This window comes from Sphaeramia orbicularis, unplaced genomic scaffold (genome assembly GCF_902148855.1).
Source record: "Sphaeramia orbicularis unplaced genomic scaffold, fSphaOr1.1, whole genome shotgun sequence".
Lineage (NCBI taxonomy): Eukaryota > Metazoa > Chordata > Actinopteri > Kurtiformes > Apogonidae > Sphaeramia > Sphaeramia orbicularis.
Window position 1 is genome coordinate 80,291 of NW_021941640.1, and position 19,932 is coordinate 100,222.

The following is a 19,932-nucleotide window of genomic DNA, read 5'->3' on the forward strand; positions in this document are numbered from 1 at the left end:
TGCATTGCGCCAATGGGAGCGCGTCCAACATAAAGTTTGTCGTAGAGCCACGAAAATCGGTAGACAGATTCATCATGAGGAGACAAAAAAAATATATTATTATGGCCACGCCCCTAAACCAACCCTTAGTCGGCCATATTGGATTGAATTTTCCAAAATGCTGAGTCAGCGTTTTCGCTGAAGTTGTATTTTAACTATCTCCTACTAAGCCGTTTGGCCGAATGAGCTCAAAATCGAAGTACAGTATCTAGAGAAGTGGGGCATCAAAAGTTAGCCGAATTTTTTGAATCGGCATCACCGTTTTTGTGTGACGAGGTTGCAAATTGTGCGAAGTTTTTTCGAAAATTTACCATCATAAAAATTGCTTCAGCTCAGACATACGAACAGCGATTTCGTTGAAATTTGACTCAGACGTCCATCTCCCAGGCCTACACCCATTTATTAAAAGAAATTGAAATTTCGCACTATAGCGCCCCCTACAACTGTACATTTACAAAAATGACATCAGTTCGGACATACGAACACCGATTTGGCTCAAATTTGACTCAGACATCTGTCTCAAAGGCCTACACCTATTTATCAAAAGAAACTGAAATTTTGTGCTACAGCGCCCCCTACAAAAATTTTTAATATTTTTTATTAAAATTGCTTCAGTTCGGACATACGAACACCGATTTGGCTCAAATTTGACTCAGACGTCTATATCCCAGGCCTACACCCATTTATCAGAAAAATTTTAAATTCGGCGCCATAGCGCCCCCTACAATGTTACTTTTACGAAAATTACTTCACGTTAGACATGCGAACACCAATTTGGCTCAAATTTGAATCAGTTGTCAATCTCCCAGGCCTACACCCATTTATCAAAAGAAATTGCCACTTCGCTCAGTAGCGCCCCCTACAAATTTACCTTCACGAAAATTGCATCAGTTCAGACATACGAACACCGATTTGGCTCAAATTTGACTCAGTGGTACATCTCACAGGCCTACACCCATTCAATGGAACAAATTGAGTTTTTGCTCATAGCGCCCCCTACAGATTTATTTATACAAAATTTTGTTCAGTTCGGACATACGAACACTGATTTGTCTCAAATCAATTGTCAATGTCCCAGGCCTAAACCCATTCATTAGAAGACACAAAATTTGGGGCTACAGCGCCACCTGCTGAACGATGAGCATACTTCCATTGGACGTGCCCTTTGCGAGGGCCTTTAGATGCCGCTTGCGGCTTTAATTATTTTTATTTTTTTATTTTTTGTCTTATTTTTCTTTCTCCTGCGCTTTGAGCTCAATTTTGACCCCCTGAACATTTACGAAAACTCACCAAATTTTGCACAAAATTCAGAAGTGCGAGAAATTGAATTTACGTATAGGTTTCGTAGATGTCGGTAAAGAAATGTTGCAGCAGCGCCCCCTTGAAAAGTGGAAATGCATTACGCCAATGGGAGCACGTCCAACATAAAGTTTGTTGTAGAGCCACGAAAATCGGTACACAGATTCATCATGAGGAGACAAACAAAAAATATTATTATGGCCACGCCCCAAAACCAACCCTTAGTCGGCCATATTGGATTGAAATTTCCAAAATGCTGAGTCAGCGTTTTCGCTGACGTCGTATTTTAACTATCTCCTACTAAGCCGTTTGGCCGGATGAGCTCAAAATCGGTGTACAGTATCTAGAGAAGTGGGACATAAAAAGTTAGCCGAATTTTTTGAATCGGTGTCACCGTTTTTGTGTGACGAGGTTGCAAACTTTGCGAAGTTTTTTCAAAAATTTACCATTACAAAAATTGCTTCAGCTCAGACATACAAACACCGATTTGGGTGAAATTTGACTCAGACATCCATCTCCCTGGCCTACACCCATTTACTAAAAGAAATTGAAATTTTGCACAATAGCGCCCCCTACAAATGTACATTTACAAAAATTACATCAGTTCGGACATACAAACACCGATTTGGCTCAAATTTGACTCAGACATCTGTCTCCCCGGCCTACACCTATTTGTCAAAAGAAACTGAAATTTTGCACTACAACGCCCCCTTCAAGTTTTTTTTTTATTTTTTTATTAAAATTGCTTCAGTTCGGACATACGAACACCAATTTGGCTCAAATTTGACTCAGACGTCTATCTCTCAGGCCTAAACCAATTTGTCAGAAAAATTTGAAATTTGGAGCTATAGTGCCCCCTACAATTTGACCTTCACGAAAATTACTTCACTTCAGACATACGAACACCAATTTGGCTCAAATTTGAATTATTTGTTAATCTCCCAGGCCTACACCCATTTATCAAAAGAAATTTCCATTTCGCTCATTAGCGCCCCCTACAAATTTACCTTCACAAAAATTGCATTACTTCGGACATACGACCACCGATTTGGCTCAAATTTGACTCAGTGGTACATCGTGCAGGCCTACACCCATTCAATTGAAGAAATTTAATGTTAGCTGCATAGCGCCCCCTACAGATTTACTTATACAAAAATTCCCTTACTTCGGACATACGAGCAATGATTTCCCTCAAATTTGAATCAGTTGTCAATCTCCCAGGCCTACACCCATTCATCAGAAGAAACTGAAATTTGGTGCTAGAGTGCCACCTGCTGAACGATGGGCATACTTCCACTGGACGTGCCCTTGGCGAGGGCCTTTAGATGCCGCTTGCGGCTTTAATTTTTTAATTTTTTTTTTGTCTTATTTTTCTTTCTCCTGCGCTTTGAGCTCAATTTTGACCCTCTGAACATTTACGAAAACTCACCAAATTTTGCCTAAAATTCAGAAGTGTGAGAAATTGAATTTACATATAGGTTTCGTAGATGTCGGTAAAGAAATGTTGCGGCAGCGCCCCCTTGAAAAGTGGAAATGCATTGCGCCAATGGGAGCGCGTCCAACATAAAGTTTGTCGTAGAGCCACGAAAATCGGTAGACAGATTCATCATGAGGAGACAAAAAAAAATATTATTATGGCCACGCCCCTAAACCAACCCTTAGTCGGCCATATTGGATTGAAATTTCCAAAATGCTGAGTCAGCGTTTTCGCTGACGTCGTATTTTAACTATCTCCTCCTTGGCCGTTTGGCCAAATGAGCTCAAAATCGGTGTACAGTATCTAGAGAAGTGGGGCATCAAAAGTTAGCCGAATTTTTTGGATAGGTGTCACCGTTTTTGTGTGACAACGTCGCAAACTTTGCAAAGTTTCTCCGTGAATTTACCATTACAAAAATTGCTTCAGCTAAGACATACGAACACCGATTTGGCTGAAATTTGACTCAGACGTCTATCTCCCAGGCCTACACCCATTCATTAAAAGAAATTTAAATTTCGCACTATTGCGCCCCCTACAAATGTACATTTACAAAAATGACATCAGTTCGGACATACGAACACCGATTTGGCTCAAATTTGACTCAGACATCTGTCTCAAAGGCCTACACCTATTTATCAAAAGAAACTGAAATTTTGCACTACAGCGCCCCCTACAAAAATGTTTAACATTTTTTATTAAAATTGCTTCAGTTCGGACATACGAACACCAATTTGGCTCAAATTTGACTCAGACGTCTATATCCCAGGCCTACACCCATTTATCAGAAAAATTTTAAATTCGGCGCCATAGCGCCCCCTACAATGTTACCTTTACAAAAATTACTTCACGTTAGACATGCGAACACCAATTTGGCTCAAATTTGAATCAGATGTCAATTTCCCAGGCCTACACCCATTTATCAAAAGAAATTGCCACTTCGCTCAGTAGCGCCCCCTACAAATTTACCTTCACGAAAATTGCATCAGTTCAGACATACGAACACCGATTTGGCTCAAATTTGACTCAGTGGTACATCTCACAGGCCTACACCCATTCAATGGAACAAATTGAATTTTTGCTCCTAGCGCCCCCTACAGATTTATATATACAAAATTTTGTTCAGTTCGGACATAGGAACACTGATTTGTCTCAAATCAATTGTCAATGTCCCAGGCCTAAACCCATTCATTAGAAGACACAAAATTTGGGGCTAGAGCGCCACCTGCTGAACGATGAGCATACTTCCACTGGACGTGCCCTTGGCGAGGGCCTTTAGATGCCGCTTGCGGCTTTAATATGGTTTTATTGTCGGAATATGATGACTTTAATCTCGTAAACGAATGACATTTTTGTTAAATTAGGAGTTTTTTTATAACTACGATTTTATTCTCATAACATTGTGATTCTTTTTGTATTTGACTTTATTCTCACAAAATTACAGGTTTTATATCGATATTTTATGACTTGATACTCATAGTGACCAGTGTTTTTCTTTTCTTCTGTGGTCCTAATACTCCGTCGTAGCTTTATTCTCCAGTTCCCCCGTATTTGAAAAACTAGGTTCACCTCAGTTTCAGTTAGTTTACTAATCATGTAGGAGCACAAGGTTCACAATCACAAAATGAAGATAAAAACCATGAAAGATCTGATCATGAAACCAAGAGCTGCACTAAGAAGTAACATTAGCCAAAACAATAGGTCATTTCAGGTCTGATTTGACCCTAAAATCCAGCAGAAATGAATGTTAGCTGACACCAAACAGGATCCACAGATCTAGGTTTGGTTTCCTGGATTTGTGGATCCATCTCCTTCTCTTTTCTTTGTCTTTCGGTGTCTGTAAAATGATACCTCCCACTGCTTTTCAAACCTGTTCATACAATCAATCGCATAACAGCTCTTCCCCATTTTTAATTAAATATTGTTCTTCAGTTTAGACAGTATTGAAGCCAACGCTGTCACTCATCTCCCTCTTTCTGCCACTCAGTGGGCGGAACCGCGATGACTTCCGCTAGCGGTGACATCACGTGCAGACTCTCTATTGTGACAAGCAACATAACTGAATGAAGCATACCATAACTCCATATCTATCAATCAATCAATCAGTCAGTCAATTTTTATTTCTAAAGCGCTTTACAACAACCAAAGCTGACCAAAATGCTGTACAATAAAAGAATAAAGATAAAAGCATCGTGAATAAATAGTAATTACAACAATACAGTGCATTCTCCTATTAAAACTAACAACGTACCACAGTACTAGGCACCATAATTAGATAGAATATAGTTTCCAAATCTTGTTACCACCTCCCACCAATAGATGGCGGGCATGTGCCCCTTTAATCCTATCCCATATGTTTCAATTCAAAGTGAAGAAGTTTAAAGGCGTGGTCCTGAGCTGGTTTAAGTAAATAAGTAAAGTTTATTTAGTTTTAGTTTTGATAGATAAGGACAGACTTGTCTACTCTGCTGCTTTGGCTAAAAAGCTACTAACACTTACTGCATTTTATTTTCTACTTATGTTTAAGTTCATTTATTTTAAGGATAAAATGACAAAAAAACACGAAGAAAACTTCCATGTACATATGTTCAAAGTTAAAGTTTGCTAAAACTTGTGCAATCCAATAAGGCTGCCACCATGTGACGTCACAATATACAAATGAGATTAGTACATTTATTCCCATCATGCACTTTGGTTCATACCCAACATTTTTCTCATTTACAGTACGACTTTAACCAATTCCAAGATACAGCTTTTTGAAATCTTGATATCAAAATTGAATATTTCCAACAACAAAAAACCAACTCGGATGCCTAAAGGGTTAATAAATATCTGAAAATTCTTACCAAAAAATCAATGTCCAGGCTTTCTATCGCTTCCTCGCTGTATTCCTCCAGGATGGACTTCAGACACCTGGAAACAAAATCAGAAGTTTATTCTGTCAGAGAAGCTGCAGAAACCAGCACCTAAATCTATGACAAATAAAACATACATACTGTCCAACACTTGGGCTGAATTCTGTCAAATCGTCCAGTGATGGTTTTACATCCAGCAGCTTCTTAAACAGAGCCAGTGGAAACGGTAGATGGATGATACTTTGGTTGTACAAAGCCATTCCACACAGAACTCCAAACAGGAAGTATCTTCTGTGCTCCTGTGTTGGCTGTTGTCAAAGTGAAAAGGGACAAAACATGCATAAGAAAAGACCTTCAGACATGACCCGACTGTATGTAACATGTGCATATTATTCATTATACAGAGTGAAATAGTCGTACTCTGGAGGGAAACCATGCCAGCGTTTTGGAGTCGTTGAACATGAACATCCCAGACTCAGGTGACATCATCTCATGAAACACTTGGTGGAAAAAGTCTTGGTTGTTCACACCACTAAATTTGAGGTTTTCATTGTAATAAACCTGGAAAACAAAATAGCACAAATGAACTCATGCAAGAGCAATTTGGTGAAATGTAATTTTTTTATGATGAATTTGGAAAACGTATGGGTATCAGATCAACCTAAATGTTTACCAGAAGCTGCTTCTTAAAGTCATTGTCATAAGTGTTGGCCAGTTGTTTGAATGTGTCGTCCAAGACAGATGTTCGGCGCAGCTTCAGTACTAATTTCACATCTGCAGGCAGCTCACCATCCCATCCATTCGCCATAATTTGAAGCTGACAGGGTAAAGGTATTCTTTCTTTCTAGAATAAAGTCAAATATTTCATTCCTTATTTTACCAGTTTTAAGTATGTTGTGTGACAGTGTTTCATACAGTTCAAAGAGTTAACATTGTGTATAAGGCCTACACTGCAAAAAAAAAACGCCTGTACAAAAATAAGGATATTAAACTCAATATTGGGTTAAAATGTTTTACTTCAATAAAAAGACTTACTTATATATATATATATATATATATATATATATATATATATATATATATATATATACACACACACACACATACATATATATATATATATATATATATGTATTAGGGCTGGGCAAGTTAACGCGTTATTACCGCATTAACGCATTCATTAAATAACGCCGACAATTTTTATTTATTTTTTTTTAATCTCCTGTTAATGCTGTTCTGCCTGTCAAGTAAGTCTTAGTTCATTTATACATACGGACTCTTATTTTGAAACTCATGCTTTGATTTTGGCATTCCACATGCACTAGAACTAAGCACTGGTGCCGGTGTAGCTGAGAGGAGAAAAGCGAGCAAACTTTCTGAGTAATGCTGAATCAAACTTTGTGTAACTCCTGCAGTTCAATGCCTGTATGTATCAGTCATTCTGTTGTTTGCTAAATAATTTCACATGTAAACGTGCCGTTAGAAACATGTTTATGATGTCATTTCGGATGTGTTTATTACAATGTGTTATTAACATGTTTAAGCTAATTCGTTTATGCTAGCAGTCGGAGATGGGTTGCTAATTCTTTATGCAGGCTCATGTTAAGTTTGGCGGTGTCTCCTTCAGACTTGGGTCCTCTACCAGAGGCCTGGGAGCCTGAGGGTTTTGTTCAGGATCTTAGCTGTTTCTAAGACTGTTCTCTTTTGGACTCAGATCTCTGATGTTGTTCCTGGTATCTGCTGGTTCCATCCTCTCAGCTTGGGGGTCTCTGCCCCTAGCGCCCCGATCACTACTGGTACCACTGTTGCTTTCACACCCCACATTTTCTCTATCTCCTCTTTCAACCCTTGGCCAGATATTCCTTTTTTGCAGTGTATTTTTATTTTTATGTGGTATATTGAAAAAGCTTAAATTACCTTGATGGCTGTAAAAGTGATGTCCAACACCTTTTTCTTGGTTTGCAGATTCATCAGAAATGGGAAGCTAAAGATGACAGGGGGCTGCATAGCCCCGTGCACAAAAAAGAACATATATTACATTTTCATAGGAACATATGTGATGAATCTATAAGAACTCAGAAAATGTGTTTTTACAAGAATAAAGTGAAAGAAATAGTTTTTTACCTCAAGGAACCTTAAACGCCCCGGATATATGTACATGGCAATAACCTCACCGCTGATCGACAGTTGAAAAACACTTTCTGGGATTCTTTGAGCATCCACAGTCCTGTTGTTAGCCTTTAAAACAAATGTATTGAATTCATTAGATAGAAGGACATGACACAAAACCCTTTGTACAAGTTGACACAACTAGACAAAGTATGAATAACAGATACTAACATTGTACATGTACTGGAGGACTTGTAGCATATTTTTGACTGCAGAGTCTGGACGAAAAGTCTCAGGGGACATGAGCACTGACAGAGCCTTCTTCCACACCTCCACATGTCTAACCCTGATGGAGTCTGACAGAGACGACCACCAGTCCCCTGAGGAAGACCACATGGACACAGACGTGTTTACAGCAATGGATCATATTCTGTAAGAGCAAATGTTTGAGGTGTTGCTGTCCCGTGGGAACCAGGAAACTCCAAAAAGTTAAAAAACGAAAAGGAAAAAAAAAACAGACCTACACAGACAAAAGTCTGTGCACTCGTTGAATTCAGGTGTTTCTTTTCTAACAGGGGTCTGGGATACAAAACAATAATGACTAATGTCAGAATATAGTTTTATATTGGGATAAATATCAGTGCATTGGTTAGTTTGGTTTAAATTGTTATCTTTGTTTCCAAAATGCCTCAGAGATGGTTTTGACTTTTTTTTTTTTTATCCATGACTATGATTTTAAATGTTCTACCTCTAAATTTCTATTTCTATTTTTTTATCTCAAATCCTTATGAACAGGACATCTTACAGCTGTAACATGATGTGTCTCCATATTTATGTCCATATAGTTTAGAAACATCAATATTTCCTTAAAGTTTAATGTGAGCTATTTCTTCCTCAGTGAGATGTGAAGAAAGTAGATGGTTAGTGCTGGTGGAAAATTATTATTTACAGTCAGAGCAGGAAAACTATTTTAGAAATTTAGAAGCAGAACTTTTAAAATCATAGTCATGGATAAAAAAACAAAAAATGTTGAGAGAAATTAAGTCACAACCAAACTAACCAATGCACTGATATTTATCCCAATGTAAAACTATATTATGGCATTAGTCATTATTGTTTTGTATCCCAGACCCCTGTTAGAAAAGAAACACCTAAATTCAACGTGTCCACATACTTTTGTCCATATAGTGTATTTTCTGTTTGGTAACAGGACATTTTCTAAACTAAGAAAGTTTCCAAAAAGCGTTTTTAGCTTGAGGAGGAGAATTCCATGAGTCCAAACAAGTTCACAGTCAGTTGACATGCCACATCAGAGTTCCAGAGGAGCAGTGGGATGTACCTAAGACCCGGAGGCTGTCAGCTGACAGTCTGTGGACGGCAGCAGCAACCGCCTCAGCCAGCTTTGAGCTCTGCTTGTGTTCCTGGACCACATGCAGAAGCTCATTGAGGAGCAGGTAGATCCTCAAGCCCTCCACTCCCACTGGGGCTGGATTCAGAGTGGGAAGCAAGTGAATGATGGTGGCTTCAACCTGGAGACAGATGACAGCTGAATGAAAACAATACCACGACAGGTTCTGAAAGTCAACATCGCACCGTTTCCTGTCAACAACCTCATTACATCTAAGGCTACATTTAGATGGTAACAGTCTGAACTGAAAACATAACAGTGGTGTTGCATTCTCACTTTTAAATCTGCATACAGGTGGACACGCAAAAGTGTGTCAAACTTTGTATTTATCGCTGTAGTTTGAACCCCAGGTGGCATCAGCACCACTAAGACCAAGCACCTGCATAGAACCTTTTACTTCTGTTCCTGTTCTGTCCTAGTGCAACATACAATCACAAAACAGGAAACAGAACAGGAAGTTAATGTGCCTTCTCTGCTCTCTACTACTTTCTATAAAGATTTGTGACAATTGCTGAAACAACTCTTGGATGGAAATTAGAGCGGTTAAGGTAACTTGAAGGTCCGTCAGCGAAATAATCCGACATGTTTTCTTGTACTGACGCGTGCCTGTGATGTAAACTATGTGTGACGAGAAAACACAGTTTGCATTTTCAACCCTTTAGACCAGGGGTGTCCAAACCCGGTCCTTGAGGGCCGGTATCCTGCATGTTTTAGATATTTCCCTCTTCCAGTACACCTGGTTCAGTTAATGATCAGCTCATCATCAAGCTTCACAGTAGACTGATAACGATGGAATGGCTTCCAGGTGTGCTGGAGGAAGGGTGTCAGCCGACTTAATAAAACAGTAGGCCCTTTTCCACTGCAGGAACTTTGTGCATTACCCTGAACTTTCAAAAGCCCGCTGCGTTTGCACTGAAAATTACCTGGGTAAATAACTTTCCTCTGGCCCCGAACTTTCCTTGAAGAAGTTCCTGATAGGAAGGTAGTACTTTTCAGATTACCAGGAACTCTTAGGGGCGGGGCTGTGTGCTGCAGAACAGAGTGGTGCACTACACTAGCAGCATTTCCACATTCTGTTCACCCGCCAATATTTAATTTATTCATTTCATTTCCACAAGCTTTGTATTTTGACCTATATCCGACCTGTTAAAGACACTTGGAACAGCACTAATCCGAACCCAGGCCACTTTCATATGTGGTCCTTAATCCAAAACGAATCTGATATTTTGGAATGCGACTTCAGTCTTAACGGCCAGATCACATGTTTCCGGTCTTTACGTCATTGAAATGCAACAAAAGTCATAATTCTGCATCCCAGGAGGAGGAGACGCCAGAAAAACATATTTACTTGAGTAAAGACAGTGCATGCCTGCATGGTCACATATTACGTCAGGACCTCTTTTGTGCATGCAGGTCACTTTAGGGTCGCATTCAGTTCATACTCAAAACTGAAAAGTTGCATTTAAAGGTGCAGTCTGTAGGAATTCTGTTCTCAGTAATTATAAAATGGCCCTGACTGTCACCAGACATTAAGGAATCCTGTTCATTTCAAATACTGATCTCACTGACAGTAGTAGTCCAGACAGAATATTTGCATTTGAAAAGCTCAGTGTCAGCCCCGAAATGATGTTTATGATGTCATTGTGTGTTTTGGTCTGAGGCTCCACCCACCACCCGTCTTCCAATCACAGTGTCTGTAGCCTTTCAGCATCCAGGTTGGCACTTCCCCCTGAGCTGTAGCTGGAACATTTCTGATCATAAATGTCTGATGTTAATAAACCTAAAAGGACTCTTATTATTCCCAAATACGTCATGACAAAGTGAGAAACAAAACAAGGAGATGTATAGAAGATGATTTAGAAACATGGAGATGGCTGAAAGAGGAGAAGAATCTGAAGAACGACGCCGGCTCTGCCTTAGTCTGACCACCGCTGAGAACCACTGAGAGCTGGGACCACCGTCTCTTCACCTGGTCCCAGACCGTCGGTCTCTTCTCCCAGGGCCAGGCTGCAGTCTCTTCTCCTGGCCCTGGTGAACAGACTGCCGGTCCAGGACTGGTGAAGAGACCGGGTACCAGTGTAGGACTTGTCTCTTGCCATGGTAGCTCCTTGTAGTTCAGTGTTTTCTGTGGAAGTGACCTCTTCATGCAGTGGTGTGTCTTTCCTTCGGCCGGGTGGGGGGGCGTACTGTAGTAATCCATGCCGCTTGTACTTCGCTGAAGTAAAAGTGAAACTTAAGGCTCATTTCCCTTTTCCCTATCTCCTGAATCTTCACAAACTTTCATTTCAGTGTTCAGGACGTTTGTCCTGTTCTAATATATATTATACTGATGTAGAATAAGTCTGGTGATGATTTTTTTTGTATGAAATTTATGGTGTGGTGGCAAGGATTAGTGGAAACGCTAGAAGTAGATGCTCATGCTGGATCTGGCAACCCCTAGTCTGGGGGGAGGAGCAGAGGATACCACGCTCTACAGTATTTTGAATGTGATTGCAGTACCAGTTTTGGCCACAATCCTACATACAGCACCTTTAATGTGTAATATGAACGAACATTCCAAAACATCCCAGTTGTGCATTATGACCTGCTGTGTGAACGGAGCCTCAGTTTCCTACCTGAGTTAAAACCTGGTCTTTCTGCAGTAGTTTGGTGAAAGCTCTCTGAACAGCTGTGAAGTCCAAACCACAGAACTTTGACGAGGTCTGGAAGTGTTTATCTCTGCTGCTCAGACAAAAGAGACAAGAAGAAGATGTAATATTGATTGACCAGATATGAAGAAGTGATGAACACATACAAAGGTTCTGTGTTTTACCTTCGATCGAGGAAGCTTTTATTCACAGTGGATGCAGAGGAAAACGTCCTTTGGATTTCACTGTGAAGGTTTAACACGTCGACTGTAACGTCAGGATATTCAACAAAGCACAAATACCAAGAAGAAGAACAAGTGGAGCTTCAATATACGCACTGTTTGGTGTTTTTCCATGAGTTAGAATCACATTCAGAGGTCCATTTATTAACCATGTCATCTACAGTCAGCTGGGTCACAGTGGCACTGTTTGACTCTTCATTGTCGTCCTGTGAAACAAAGAAACAGTATTTTCACTGGGACAGGATTATTGTAATTATATCATAATACTGGAAGGTCTCCGAGTGTGTGTGTGTGTGTGTGTCTGCACAGTTCTGAGGAATTGAGACTTTTGTAACTGGCCAATGTGGTTCCTACAGTTGAGGAACAGTCCCATCTCCATGTTAAATATCGCAGCAAGTTGATAGGACCAGTATTTTGGGAGATATTAGTCATTTTGGAATTCAATAGCCTTACAATCCTATTGCTCGGTTGACCAGAAGCGCAGTACCACGCTGCATGATGGGAAATGAAGCTAAAAACAGACACTATGCATTTACTAACTTCAGTCTTTAGATACCGGTATGAATATGACCTGTGGTTCCTCATGGGTCAACGTGCCCATAATCGCCCATGCAGTAATTATCCAATAGGAGGCTCCCAGCTATTGGCTTAGTTAAATTCAGGTGGTGAGGGGTTTTTTGGCCAGGCAGTGTATTATAATTTTTTTGTTTGTTTTTTTTAGTTTCGTTTATTTTGAATATGCAACAAGACAAAGTAATTTTACTTAGTCCTTAGAAATAAAACAGGTAGTAAGAAGTCATGGAAAAAAAAAAAAAAGTATACATATGCATGACTTTATTTGCACATTCGAAAAGGAGAGGGAGGAAGTGTAACTTATTTAATCCCACCCCTTCTCCACACAACAGTCTATCCTTTAGCTTCCTATCAGCATAACAGAGGCGACTTCTCACAGACTGCAAGGCAAGCTCGGTTTCCACTAAAATTATGAAAATTAAATGGTCAAATCATTTCGGTTGTGTTGACATTTCATTGACTACAAATGTGTTAGAACACGTTCATCTCAAAGACGAGTTCGTTCAGAATCAGCTTTATCACAAATCAGCGGACTCGCTGTTGTTCACTTCTCATACATTCCCGTTGTGCTGTTTTCTCATTCGATCTCTGCTCGGTGCATTTGTCCGTAGATGCTCAGCGTCCATGGACTTCAATGGGACTGAGTGGAACAGTTTTTTTTCATTGCCTCAAAACTGGACGGTAATTGGATAAATGCCACAATGTTGTCCCGCCCCCGTACGCTCAGCGTCTCTGGGGGTGAATGGAGCTGTGGGCGGAGCTCAGCCGGGCTGGACGCCAGGCTTCCACTTGCTGATTGGAGGATTGGTCGAAAGGCTGAATCTGGTTTGATTGACAGCTATTTTGAGATCTACTTCTTCACTGACACAGTTCAGTGTAATACCGTCGTGCATTCTGCTGTGAAATCGAGGGAGAAACCACTACGAAATTACTTGTTCATTTCTTGCACTGTAAATAAAACACACTCATTGTACTTCCTTGTTTCAATTTAACATAATTTCAGCGTTTTCTTGTTTACCTGGTACAATAAGGTCACTGGCCATGTTCTTAAAAAGGAACGGAGGGATGAATTTATGTTTAAATAACTTGACAATTTTTTTTTTTTATGTAAGCCGACAATGAGCTTCTCCTGTCTGAAAGACGAGCAGCCACCACTGCAGCATAATATATGAAAAATCAATACCCTTAGATCTTTTGTAAGTAATTAACCTCACTTATCATCCTCACATACACATACATACACACCCATATTGACATACCAGAACTGTAAATAAATAAGTACTGTAGCTGGATGACGGTGGAGTGAGTGAACAGACTCAAAAACAGAATTATAAATTATATCACCTCCCTCTCTCTGGGTCAAACCAAATTCCTTAACCACCATTCTGATTGGGTGGTACCCAGGTCAGTGCCGGGACATCCTTTGCAAATGACATTTACGAAGACAGATGATCTTAAGGAATGAGCCTAATGGACTTGTTTTGACACTAAGCTGACTTTTGCCTCTCAACATCTGTGTCCCATCATTCTTGCTTATCCAGAGGTGAAGATGAACCCAGAAACGAACAAAGGACTGAATGATAAAATCCCTGTATGTGCCATGTTAATAATGTATTACATTATGTGTTAATGTTGATTAACTCAGCACGTTAACTCTTTTATGCATGTAATACTTAAGCCATTTGCCTGACCTGTGGTTTCACATATGTGTGTCCTGATCATGTTCACGGTGAATTATGTGAAAGTAAGAGTATCACTGCTTATAGCATGTCTGAATAATCATGCTATCATTTTACTGATGCTTAAGTGAGGTTACAGGTGATGTATAAAGTTTAAGTGATCTTATTTAAGGATCTTATTTAAGGATGCAAAGTTTTCTTACAAGGCTGCCCACAGTCCTCTCCCCCTCTGTCTTCCCAAGAGGGAAGAGAAACGTGATACTTTTGAATATGCATGAGGAGGCGTTTTCCCGCCGAAAACAGACAAAGAAGGCAACGCCCCAAGGCATCGATAACTCATCTACACTCACGAGGAAGGTGTGGCAAGTTGGTTTTTGGACAGAATAGGGCTGCACGATTTTGGCAAAAAAAAAAAATCCCGATTTTTTCCTCTAAAAACTCGATTTTCGATTTTGATTTCGATTTTTGGGTAAAACTACAAAAGACAACAGAAGTCAGCATGTCGTTTTCGTGAGCAGCCCACAATGCAAGGCACTGCTCTGACCTCAAATCTGTGATGGTATCACGTGATGAACCCCCAGAAGTTTATTTTTTCTTAATTAAATCTTTATTGAATGAAATAGAGTATACAAACAATGTATACAACAAGAAAATAACATAAGTTTGCCAGGGGGAATACACTATAATACAATGTCCAAATCAGAGCAAATACTTATGTTTTTAGAGCCTTTTTGTTTCCAGATTTATCGAACAGCTTTAAATAAAGTTCAACATCTTTCAAAAAATAAATAATATTTGGTTTTGTGTTACAGAACTTACATTTGTGAATGAAAAATTTAGCAAGAGGACTAAATTAATTATTTAAGTTTTTAAAAATATATATATGTGTGTTGTTGTTGTTTTTTTTAAATTTTATTTATTTATTTATTTTTTCCTGGGTATCTGGGCCCACAGAAGTGATACCAATGTAAGTCAGTGACAGGCTTCAGTCGTGCGTGCGTGCGTGGACCAGGTTAATATAAGTGATCCACATGCGGTTCTGTTTAAACTGAGGGATCCGTGCGTGGAATAGACTGACCCAGGACACACTGGAGGGATTCTATCCTGGAGCGGGTGGATGTGTGTGGGCACAGGGCTGTGTGGGCTCCTCTGCTGAGGCTGATGACCCCGAGACCCGGACCCGGATCGGAAGAAGACAGTACGGTACGGATCCGGGACAACGTAAGATGAGTGATCCGCATGCAGTTCTATTTCAGTTGCGGGATCCGTGCGTGAAGCCACGGCTTACATTGCTATAAGTACTGCGGGCTCATTAACACATTTAAAGTCCGGCCATTGCACGAGTTCTGTGACAGACCGCTGTCACTGATAGGAGGAGGAGCCTACGGGAGCCCGCAAGCGCACGGCCCGCAGGCACGAGAGAGATGAAATCGATTTTACGATTTCCCTTTTTTAAAAATCGTCCTAATTAAAAAATCCGATTTCGATTTAAAATCGATTAATCGTGCAGCCCTAGGACAGAACTATAAAAGTGAATGAAACCAACTTTTCTCCAGAGCTATCTCCACCTCTTCCGAGCTCTCACCTACACAGAGAACTTTTTCCACCCTCGCTGCTCTCAACTCCAGCAAAGAGCTGTTCCATCTTCTAAGCTCTCCAAAGAGCTTTACCATCTTCGCTGTTCTCCATCTTCTCCTGGCGAGCTTTCCAGAACCAGCCGCCAACCTCCTCCAGCCAGCAGAACTTCAGAGCTTCAGAACTTCAGAACTCCAGACCTTCAGGCCTCCAGCGCAAGCACGTCGCTTCACAGCCTGTTCCTGCTTCGAACTACGTCAGAAGACTTCATCCATCCGCCGTCAAGGCCGTGCCAGTTGCTGCATCCGCACCGCAACAACTTGTAAGAAAACTTGCTCCTGATTTATCTGAGTTGGTGTTATTCCAAGTTAAGTAGGTTTACCTCAACGTAACCTCACTAACATTATAATCTCTTGAATATAGCTATCTGCCAACTTAATTTACATATTCTCCTGTCCATAATCTCCTGCTAATTTTGGTTGTATTTGTCTCTTGTCTTTATGTTATTTGTGTGTCTTAGTTTAGTTAATAAATTATTTATATGTATATAAATCCATTGTTTCAGTTGTGCTTTGTGTACTATTTATTCACACATGGGTTCACTGTGCAGTCCACGAACTATCACCTATGCAAGACTTCTAAATTATTGTTTTGGATTGATTTAAGTTTAAGCTTAATTATAAATCTATGGTTAAATTAATCAATAAATCAACACTCAATTAATAAATAATTTGGTATCCTATTCTTGCTACAGTACATAAATATATAAGTCCTTGAAGGCAACACAAATGAATACACAATAAAGTACACAATAAGACTAGGTAAATGACAGCAATCAAGGAAAACATAACAATCAACAAACACACACAAAACAAGGAACAGACAAATAATAATTATTATTATGACTGACTTCAGGGTTGGTACCTGATGTTTTTGTGTCCTACCTCAGATGAACATGTTGCAAAAGAACAGTTTCCTCCGGCGAAGATGTTTCTAATGTTGGACCCATCAACATGGCCTGTGAGATCGATTAACATGAGAACACACAGTTCAGTCTGATGCATTCAGGTGACTTCTTTCATTCATTACATAAGTGTAGTTACCGGGTGGCAGCTGGACAGGCAGTGGTACAGCTCGATGATTCTTCTTTCCACGTCCCAGCTGCCCTTGCTCTCCACACCCGAACGAGTAGATCTTCTTTGACTCTGTCAGAGCTAAAGTGTGGTGTCTGATGGACGACAGAATGAAGCACAAACCAGGTTTCAACGCACGCAGAACGATGCATTTGAAGTATTTTACAGAGAAGGTACAGGAACATGACTGAAAGTAGAGTGAACCCCCTGCCAACAAGTCAGGATAAAGTTTACATCCATGTCTGTTCAGAGTTACATATGCAGTGAAGACATTAAAACGAATCAAATGTGTATATGTGTGTATATGTATGTGTGGCTCCTGTAAATCATCTCCAGTGAGAACCATTCTCTGCTCAAATAATCTACTCACACAAAAAGTACGGTCAGAGTGGGAAGAAAAGTGTTTAACTTTGGCCTTTTCTATATAAATGTCCTCCCATCATCATTTATGCTATAGTACACATATAGAAAGGATCTGAAATTCTCTCAAAATCTTTGAGTTATGGCCAAAAACATGTTTCATGAAGTCACAGTAACCCTGACCTTTGACCTTTGGCCACCAGCATCTAGATATTTCACCCTCAAGTCAAAGTGATTGTCTGAGCCATGTAACACATACATAAAGATGCATTTAGAATAGAATAGAATAGAATAGAAAAAAATAGAACAGAATAGAAAAAATATATAGAATAGAATAGAATAGAATAGAATAGAATAGAATAGAAAAAAATAGAACAGAATAGAAAAAAATATATAGAATAGAATAGGTCTTTATTGTCACTGTAATGGGAACAGTGAAAATCAGTCTTGCTGCTCTGTTTCTGTTTAGCTGCAGATTCTTAAAATGCAAAAAGAAACTATATATTAAACTCACACAAAAATTATACTGAAAAATAGTGACAATTTACAAAATTCCAAATAAATACTAAAATATACAAAAGGCCAACTCTGTAGCACAGATCAAAGAAACAGAAATATAAAGGACATATACAAGGTAAAGTGAAACACTAACTTTGACATATTTTAAACCAGTATAATACTGTAAGAATGAAAATATCCAATGTACTGTACCGTCCACATGCAACCTGGGTGACCTTTGACCCCCAGAACTCTGCGACAAGCCGAGGTCGTAGTTCATCTCTGAATGAGTTGTGCCCAAGTTGTCCATGTTGACCCGAACCAAACGTGAACACTGCACCATCCTGAGGACAGTTAGTCTAATTAATCTGACCTCAGATCAGACTGAATCTGACGTGGTGTTTGTTGTGGCTCTTACTTTGGTCAGCACAGCCGTGTGGTCCTCTCCACAGGAGACGTGAACAGTCTTCTTCATGTCCAAGGAATGAACATGGGTCGGTGTGTGTCTGTCTACATAAAATACAACTGAAGTCAGACTTTCATTGTATGTTAAAACATGTACTTATCTGTCACAATATTGAACACTGATTTGGCATTTAATTGTCATATAAATAATTGCTGTTAAGAATATTGTTCTCTATACTTCTATGGTGGAAAAAGTCTAATAATAAATGTAGAATATTTATGCACTTGAGAAGGAGAAGAGACTTTTAATGTCATAGAATAAACTGTTAGTCCTTATTGAAGTCACAACAGAAGAAAAAATAGAAATAATGGTTAAATTTATTATTTCTGTTTCATTCACACCTGAAGAGAGACAATTATTCTAATTATGGAAAACAATAATCATTTTTTCAAATATTTGGGATCTGACAATTATGCAATAGTTGTGTTTCCTAAATAGTTTTCCACTCAGTTTTTACCCTCGGCCACACTGGGCGCAGGGGATTTGTCATCAGTTGGTCGTCCATCAGTCTGTCCATCTGTCCAAAAACTTTGGCATGCACTGATCAGTCAGGCCGAGGGTTTTCAAGTGTACGCACGTTATACTTCTATCAGTTCTGACACCATCAGAAATTATGAAGTGTTTTAGATGAGAAACAAAACATTTTCAAGAAGAAAAAACATTCCACTTGAACTTACAAAAAAAGGACCAAGGGTCCTGTAGTCCAACGGCATATTTAAAGACATTCGTTTGAACTGTCAAGGTCAAAGGTCATGGCACCAAATGAAAGTCCAAATGTCACTTCCTATCTATTGCCAATAGTAATTATATCAATATCTATAACTGTTTCCAAGTTATAACACTGAAATGTGTCCCATTATGAACCAATGGGGATTTTTAACATTTCAAAAATTCATAAATAATTCAAAAATCTATATTTCTCAATTCTTTGAACAAACTCGGTAGACCTAACCCCAAAGATTGTCACATCCCTGTCTGTTCTGCTCTTTTTTTCTCATCTCTCTCTCTCTCAGCCACACCTCCTCATCTCTCTCTGCTACACCTTCCCATCAGCCTAACTCCGTCCACCTGTGTTCCTCAGCTGCAGCCCATTAGACTGGGCGTATATATTCACCCCTCCGCTCTTTGTCATTTGCCAGATTGTTTCTACATCTGTGTCTTACTCTCCAGTGTTATTCTCCTGCCTGAACCTCCTGTTTCTGATCCTGTTCATCCTGACCTGACCTGACCCGACCCGCCTACCGCCTGGATTTCGACCTGCCTGCCTGCCTGTCTGACTTCATCTGCCTGTCTGCTCTCCCCGGTAAATGACCTGCCTTTGTTTGACCTCGTCTCACGGCCTTAACCCCGGATGACCGACCTGCCTTCCATCCCCAACCACATCTCTTGCCTTCGCCCCTCTGGTCCCGTTCAGATTCCCGTTTCCTGACCCATCACCTGTCCCCGACTCACCTGCTGCCTGTCCCTTACCTGTTGCTTGTTTGCCTGTTAATAAAGACTGTTAAAGACTCTAGCTCTGTGGTTCTGCTCTTGGGTCCTCCATTGTACTTGTTTCAGAGATATTCCACAACAAACATCAAGTCATTCTGACAGAC

General features: G+C 39.9%; 1 protein-coding gene across 1 annotated transcript in view; it reads right to left on the minus strand.

The window, feature by feature from the left end:
• The window catches only part of LOC115416668 (probable E3 ubiquitin-protein ligase HERC3), a 35,310-nt gene that overhangs the window by 11,721 nt on the left and 3,657 nt on the right, over positions 1–19,932 (minus strand). The window contains exons 5-19 of the mRNA XM_030130515.1: positions 18,290–18,381; positions 18,085–18,215; positions 16,984–17,108; positions 16,825–16,898; positions 12,150–12,259; positions 11,997–12,056; positions 11,800–11,905; positions 9,116–9,305; positions 8,008–8,156; positions 7,792–7,905; positions 7,585–7,668; positions 6,341–6,511; positions 6,088–6,228; positions 5,809–5,975; positions 5,659–5,725 (exon numbers count right to left, since the gene is read on the minus strand). Of these exons, the coding sequence (XP_029986375.1) occupies positions 5,659–5,725; positions 5,809–5,975; positions 6,088–6,228; positions 6,341–6,511; positions 7,585–7,668; positions 7,792–7,905; positions 8,008–8,156; positions 9,116–9,305; positions 11,800–11,905; positions 11,997–12,056; positions 12,150–12,259; positions 16,825–16,898; positions 16,984–17,108; positions 18,085–18,215; positions 18,290–18,381 (1,781 nt within the window). The remainder of the gene's footprint in view (positions 1–5,658; positions 5,726–5,808; positions 5,976–6,087; positions 6,229–6,340; positions 6,512–7,584; positions 7,669–7,791; positions 7,906–8,007; positions 8,157–9,115; positions 9,306–11,799; positions 11,906–11,996; positions 12,057–12,149; positions 12,260–16,824; positions 16,899–16,983; positions 17,109–18,084; positions 18,216–18,289; positions 18,382–19,932) is intronic.